General features: G+C 37.2%; 2 protein-coding genes and 1 long non-coding RNA gene across 8 annotated transcripts in view; 2 read left to right on the top strand and 1 right to left on the bottom strand.

Moving 5' to 3' along the window:
• LOC137979686 (tetratricopeptide repeat protein 28-like) overlaps nt 1–7,500 on the bottom strand; it is a 56,500-nt gene that overhangs the window by 18,319 nt on the left and 30,681 nt on the right. The gene's annotated exons all lie outside the window — the stretch shown is intronic.
• On the top strand, nt 527–4,037 carry LOC137980038 (uncharacterized). 2 transcript variants are annotated; one of them, XM_068827364.1, is made up of 6 exons: nt 527–803; nt 956–987; nt 1,105–1,228; nt 1,568–1,771; nt 2,094–2,246; nt 2,835–4,037. In XM_068827364.1, the coding sequence occupies exons 1-6, from the start codon at nt 601–603 to the stop codon at nt 3,799–3,801; spliced, it is 1,683 nt and encodes a 560-aa protein (XP_068683465.1). In that variant the 5' UTR covers nt 527–600; the 3' UTR covers nt 3,802–4,037. The 2 variants fall into 2 exon arrangements, with proteins under 2 accessions (XP_068683465.1, XP_068683466.1); XM_068827365.1 differs by lacking the exon at nt 2,094–2,246.
• Nucleotides 4,122–5,123, top strand: LOC137979460 (uncharacterized). Of its 2 annotated transcripts, none has more exons than XR_011118337.1 (3): nt 4,122–4,202; nt 4,424–4,531; nt 4,737–5,123. It is a non-coding gene; the product is annotated as an uncharacterized lncRNA (long non-coding RNA). The 2 variants fall into 2 exon arrangements; XR_011118336.1 differs by having other exon boundaries at nt 4,834–5,123.

Consider the following 7,500-nt stretch of genomic DNA (forward strand, 5'->3'; position numbering starts at 1 on the left):
TGACAGTTGGCGATGCATCGTCATTTTATGTAAAATACCGCATCAGTTAGTATTTTATATGACCTCCTGAAGGAAACTACATTAAGGTAAAAGGCAATATCCTTCGTCCATATATATTCAGTACGTTGTCATCTCATTTTTAGAGCAAACCTTAATCTTTTTAGCACATCCAAGAAGTCGAAAGTCCTTTTTTGTTGATTGTAGGTAGTAATATCCTTTAGAAGTTAGAAAGCGACAAACTTTTCTCACAGATACAGCAATTGTAGAAACCCCGCCTTCTTCGCCTCCCTTGCCTTCCATAACATAACTTCCATGGCGTCCTGAATTAAACAATGGCTGGATAGGTTTTCTCTTAACTGTTAAAGGCCCATTTTCAACCGAGATCCCTTGCGCGCCCGGAGCATTTTTCATATATGAAAAATACGCCATTTTTCTTGTAGTCGTGGAATCGCTTTGATATCTTCTTCCATCTTGCAAATTAGGGTTTTCAAAGTTCCATCTTGAATCGTGTGCAAACAACAAACTATCGTAGTATCCACATCAGTAAATAGTTTTCAATTCTTACATGTAAGACGGTGAAAAACGTCATTTGAAAAGTTGATGCCGCCGAAGAAGCGGTCAAGAGGAAGGCCGAGTCTGCCCGGCTCTGCAAAGCTTATTCGACTTAGAGAGTCCGTGTATGATTTATGGAGGGCAAGGAAAACAACCATGGGTTTCGGCAACACTACAGACAGTGCTTTTGCAGAAATATTATTGCATTGTTCGCACAATGGAACTGGAGACTCCGGGGAGATTTTTTCGAGGTGAGAATAATTATTTCACTGATTTTTACTTGAGATCCCGAGTTATGTATGTAAGCGGTCTCATTTGTATAAGGCATTATTCTATAATTGAAATGCGTAAACTAAAACAGTTTTGGCCCATATTGATTATTAATATTTTATATTTTATTTAGTGTTGAAGGCGAACAATTTCCTTCAACATCAGGTAAGCTTTGTACAAGTTTTATACACAGGCTCGATTTATGATTTTTCAATCTCAAATATTTAGCTGCAAATTTGTTTACTGTGTTCTTCACCTAATCTATGTTTTTCTTTTTTATAGTGTTTGTGAATGACTATAGCAATGGCCTTCCAGCTATGTCCACTCCAGTTCGTGCAGACGGTCCTGTGCCCAAATTTGCTTCCCCTTCAAAACAGATTGGAACGTCAAGTGCAGTCTTTGACAGGTACTATTTTTGATGGAAAAAAATGTCGGTTATTAAAGGCATGTGGCACAGGGTTTTAAAAAATATACATATATATTTAATATTTTTAATATTTCTTACTGCATATTTATGCCAAATACCTTTTGCTACTGTAATTATTAGAGATAATGTGATACATGTATGTGATTCAAACAAAACCTAATTTGTCTAAAGTGTGTATTGGTTGTGACTCTTTTTTCATGGACCTTTTTGGTGGTTGATTCCAGAAATTAGTGCATACAAAAAACGGTGCCAACATGTGTGATAATTATTTTTAAATGGCTGCAGTTAATTACACTTGATTGTTTTCTTGTATTCAAGTTTTGTTGATATCACTGGAGATCCAGAGAAATCAAGGTTGGAGGTGTTTGCTCAAACCAATCACAGTTTGGCAGGGAATCCATTTTCTGTTCTTTGTCTTGATCAAAATGATAGTACAGACAGCGACAATGCAAGTGAAGCAGCTGAAAGTGTCCTTGTCATCTCAGCTTTGGACAACCACCAATTTCCAGAGCTGGAACAAAGGTATGTTCGCATGTGGCTATACTGTATATCCTGTGTATACCTGTTAACATCTGGGAAATGTTGACTTCCCATGAGCATGCTCCAGCAAGTGTTGTATGCTGATGAAAGAGCCGAATATGTTAAAATATGTTATAAATATGTTAATGCTGTTTGTATGTGGCTGGACAGGGAAGGGGGGGGGGTTTATCTCGAACAAATGCTCCTTGAGCAAAACCATGTGCAAATAACAGTCCTGAACCTCAAATTTGGGTAAAATGTCCTGAATTTTGGGAACATTTCTAAAATACTCAAACTTATGAATTTTTACATTCTGTACATGTAGCATGAGTGTCATTCTTGAAGAACTCCATGAGAGTGACATGTCCAGTGAAGAGGGTGTGGAAGAACATAGTGACATTGGCGAGTGCAATTTAAGTGAAAATGAAACTTATGAGACTACTGATGGCACTCAACATTTTAATGAAGCTGCATGTAGGTATGTGATGTTTGGTCATGTCATACATGTAGGTATAAACTTCATGGAACAAATAACTCTTGTGAACAGACTATGCACCACTGTACAGACAGTTTTATATTATTTTGTCATAATTATTACACATGATATTCTTATAAGCACTTTATGTTAAAATGAACCACTATCATTGTCAGAGGTTTTTTTAATTTCAGTGAATTTATTCTCATGAATGAAATTAACAAATTGATGTCAGTTTTTCACGCGTCTGTCCTGTTATTGATCATGAATTGCATCATAACATTGTCAAAGTAGCTGTGTTGACAATGTTATGACGAAATTCATTGTCAATAACAGGACAGACACATAAACTGACATCAATTTGTTAATTACAAGAACAAAAAAGGCAAGGGGTCAAAACTAAGTCAAAACACGAAAAGAACGTGAGACAAAAATGCAAAAAAATTCAATCTGATGCGAGCAATATCACGTCAGTTTCACGTAAATTATAAATTCATGTGTCTGTCCACTTATTGACAATAAAAATTAGCCAATGAGTGCGCAAGAATTTTTGCAGTCATTGTAAAATATTTATTTGATGCTTATTTACAGCATGGACATTAGCTCTGAGGAAGATGAGAGGACACTGACAATGATTGATCCTCTATATGGCAGCCAATCCAATGAGGATGAATGTGTACCTGGTGATGAGGCTGGTCCACAGCCAGAGGAGGAGGTGGGTGAAGGCTCAAAGTCAGCAGAGAAAAACAAAGACAAAATCTTGAAAAAGCTAGAAAAAGCGTTTTCTATGTTGACTGATGTGAAAGACCTCAAGGCGTACCTTGCTTTACACTCGCGCACAAGGGTGATTGTTTCCATCAATAAGTTGGTAGAACTATCCACAGACACATGTGCTTTAGAAAGTGGAGGGAAAGTTTGTGGAGAAGTTCTCTGTTTAACACAAGATGTGACTTCCATTGGATCACGAGTTGAGATCACAAGGAAATGTAGAAATGGGCACCACCAAAAATGGATTTCATCAGAGGTCCTGGGAGCAAAGCACAATTCAGATTTTTATCTTAATGATTATTTGTTGGCTGCGGCGATAATAATTTCTGGTAACAATTTTAGCAAATTTGCTCTACTGTGCAAGGCCCTAGGACTGAGCATCATTAGCAGCAATACATTCACACGTTTTCAGAAGCATTGTGCTGCACCTGTTATTAGTGATGTTTGGAACAAAATGAATGGCCTGATAGTTGACATACTTAAGCAGTATGAAGAGATATGTTTGTGCGGGGACGGCAGAAATGATTCACCTGGTCATTCTGCAAGGTATTGTGTCTATACCTTGATGGAACATGCCACTAAAGTTGTCGTTGACATGGCTGTTATTGACAAGAGAGAAACTGGTGGCAACTCTGTCACTATGGAAAAGGAGGGTCTTCGACGACTCCTGGAAAAAATGGCCACTGTTCTTCCTTTTAGTGAAATAACGACAGATGCTTCATCCTCTATCATGAAATTGGTGCGTGAAATGAAAGGTACATTGGTTAGGGCTTTATCTAACAAATATTAATGGTGTAGTTAGAAGTAGTGCACTTGTAGGCAAGTAATCACTTTATCTTTACCAGCAAATTCTGCTGGTGAACTTTATTATTAAAGAATATGTAATAACAAATGCTGGATTCAAATGAAGTTGATGATTGAAATTTTAATTAACACAGAAACGTCAGATGTGATGTATCTGAACTTTCTGTCTATGAAAGAATCACTACATACAGTTTTCATTATTACAAGGACATACAATGTCTGATAGAGCTATATGTGTGGCTGTGGTTTAATTTATATCATTGGTTGTAATGTTGCTTGTATATTGTTTTATTTCTTGACAGATAAAAATTTCCACAACTACTTGAGTTGTTCCACTCGCTTGACATTTGGCATAAAGCCAAGAAACTTAGCAAGTGTCTTCACCAAGTAGGTGGCTATTTCATTTTCTTATTAAAAGTTGATGATGATACATTTCTCTGACTAATAAACACTTATCACGTATTATTTATAGAAGATCAGTATGGCTGAATTCCCAGAAAAATAATTTTAGGGGCCCAAAAAAAAAAAAAGAATTCAAGATCTTTTTGTGATTACATTGGCAGTAAATAATTATTCCTAAAAGATAATCTACTTTATTTTCGTTACAGGCTGCTCGAATTAAAGGATGTGAATCACTAAAAGAGTGGATTGATGATATTGTGAGTCATTTTTGGTTTTGCTGCCAAAACTGTGAAGGATGTGTCGATGAGCTAAAGGTACCATAATAGAGAGATTATTGATAATGTTCTCCTCAATCATAAATTTTATTTGGGCTTAAACTACAACTGATTACACTTGCAATCCTCCCTATACAGTATGTATGTAGTATCCTCTTCTTTGGTAATGCTTGATTATAAAGGATTCAGATGTGACTGCATTTTTACAAGTGTTTGACAGCCAGATGTCCTTTCAATTACACAGGTCATGTGAAAGTTTGAAACCTACAAATCAACAATACTGCATATTTTTAGTGTCGACTGAGTAGCAGGTTAGACTACTTTGAATCATCCACTTGCAGGAAGTTTGGTTTGGGGTACTACATCATGTTTGTGGTGATCACAAATGGGCTGAAGGTGAATGCAGGCATTCCCCAGAGGAGACACCATCAAATGGAAAGACCTACCTGAAGAAAAGTTCAAAAGCTTTGGCAGCTTTAAGAAAAGTGGTCCTTGATAAAAAGTGGCTTAGTAACTTGGCATTCTATGTTCGTTTCAGGTTCGTCTTCAGTTATATCACTAACCTTACAATATTATTAGGTCATGAGTAGAAGTTTAAGTTTTATCAACCATCATTTTACACCATTTTCCCTCCAATTACTGCAAGTTCCCCCACAAATAAAACTGGAATCAAATTGTGGTAATTAAATTTTAATGTTTCTTTCATTCCTCTAATATCAGTGGGATGTAAATTTTTCAAGCCTAGAAGGGAGAGAGGATTTGGTTCAAAAGATCATCAAGTTTCAGTAATCAGTGACTCATATGCTGATGATTATTCATTTGAATTGATCATGTTAACTAGTAAGAGTTGTGTAATGTTAATTTGTAATCATAGCTGAAAGAGCCCGTCTTTTGACTTGGTGTTTTTTAGGTATCCTTACTTCATCATGCGTATTATGCTGGCTGCCATCGACCACAATATGCATCTTTGTAGAGGGCAGAAACTGAATGCAGCTGGCGAGGAGCGTGGCCACAGAAAGTACTCTAAGCGCACACAAAAATTCCACGCAGAGACTGTCAAGGAAGAGAAAGCGTACTCCTATTTCCCCTTTCTCATGGCCAAAATGTTGAAGGAGCGTTGTCTTCTGGAGGGAAGCTTTTCTCAGAAAGCTGATGACAATGTGTTCAACCCAAAGCAGATTGCTCCCACTATTGCCATGAAGGCAGCACCCTCTACTGAGGAATTGATGAAAGGGCCATCTCGTCTTGCTAAGCCACCTTTGAAAAAGTGGAACAGTTCAACAGGGGAAACAAGTGATCATTAATTTTATAGTTTTTCTTCAAAAATATTAGTATTGCACCTGCATTGATGAAACACATAAAAACATTGTTTCGTGGTAAATTATAGGAACATGTTTTAATACCACTGATCATAATGTCACTTTACAAAAGTTATTTTTCGTAGAGACAGACTTTATCCAGCTTATAGTTGCATGAAATACAACTGGTTTAAATTTTTTGAATCATAAATTAGGGAGAAAATAACCCTGTTTTTAAACAATTAGCATGCACCACTTCTAATGCAAAGTGCTTTGTAGATTTTTCCCTCTTCCACCTTTCCCACCTCTTACCCCTCCCTGTAGTTTGTCATTCTTTCTGGAAATCCCATAAAATGATTTCATTGCAGGCCCCCCCCCCCCCCCCCCCCCCCCCATACTCTTATATTTAAATTAAACATGTTTTCAGGCTTGTTTGTACCAAGTTGTGATCAAAGTTATTTAGGCTAAGGCAAGACATGAACTTTTTCAATACAGTTAATTTTAGTTATTTGCTCAAATATTATTTCTTACCCAGTAGAGTAGGAGGTTCTGGTGGCATTTCATAAAAAATACTCTCGTAAGACTCTCGCCCCCTTGAAAATACTCTTCTCCATAAATATATTATGTTACTTGTTCCAGTGTTGGCCAAAAGAGGAAAAGACATGAGATGCGTGTTCAGAATTTTATTTACTTACAAAGACATGTATGGTTAATGCAGTTAGACACTTTACTCTAAGATTTCTTGCATTTTCATCAAGCATAGAACAGACTTGTTCACAATACAGGTGTCAGTGAATTTGAAAAAACAAATATGGGAGTACTTCGTATTTTCATAGAACTATTTAGCTGTTTCTGTATCCCATGTATTGACCATCTGCTGAGGGATACATTCTTCTTATTGACGATACTACACACGAGGGCACAACCCTCCTATTGCCTCTGCCGAGTTTGCCAAACCTCCACAGAACAAACTGTCTATAGGCAGCTTTCCTGAAACTCTCCATGGAGAAATTGAATTCATCCGCCGTATGTCGCAGCGAGCCTTGATGCAAACCTCAAGGATGTCCCTGTCTAGGCAAATATTGTTGAATGCCTGAAATCTTGTAATACAGGCCACCCTCTTACAACAAACATTTTCGATTTCGTTCGGCATTGGCCTACACACATGGCATTTGCACCACTCGGGACAAGTGTCACCAGGACTTGGAGGGGGAGGTGGAGGTGCATTCCTTTCTTGAAGAAGATTCTTTGCAAAGTCTAAGCTTCCTCTCCCCATAGCCAAAACATTTCTTAGAAGGTAAGCCATGTCTTCTCTTTGAAGAGGGGCAAGAAATTCCTGTAAAAAAAGAAATTATGAAACATCAATCTATTTTCTTGTTTCCAGCAACTGTATCTAAATACCTTTGCATGTACACATCACATAATTATTTTATTTATTTTTTGCAAAACTCTTCAGTCAAGTCAAAACAGTTTGTGACTGAAATGCTGTCTCGTTATTGAAGTGTCTAGCTGGTGAGAGTACATAGTGTGCTCGTACATAAATGGAAATTTCTCCCAGCGTGGCTTTTAGTAATGAATCTTGTGGTGTGTACCAAGTAGTTTGAAGGACATTAAGGATAGTATGGCGAACAGTGTTGTCAATTATTGTGCATGGATAGCATGTCAAAAGTTAGAAAAACGTCTCATTGCTAAACTTTCTTTGGGTATGTT

Source organism: Montipora foliosa, chromosome 12, assembly GCF_036669935.1.
Source record: "Montipora foliosa isolate CH-2021 chromosome 12, ASM3666993v2, whole genome shotgun sequence".
NCBI classification, from domain to species: Eukaryota; Metazoa; Cnidaria; class Anthozoa; order Scleractinia; family Acroporidae; genus Montipora; species Montipora foliosa.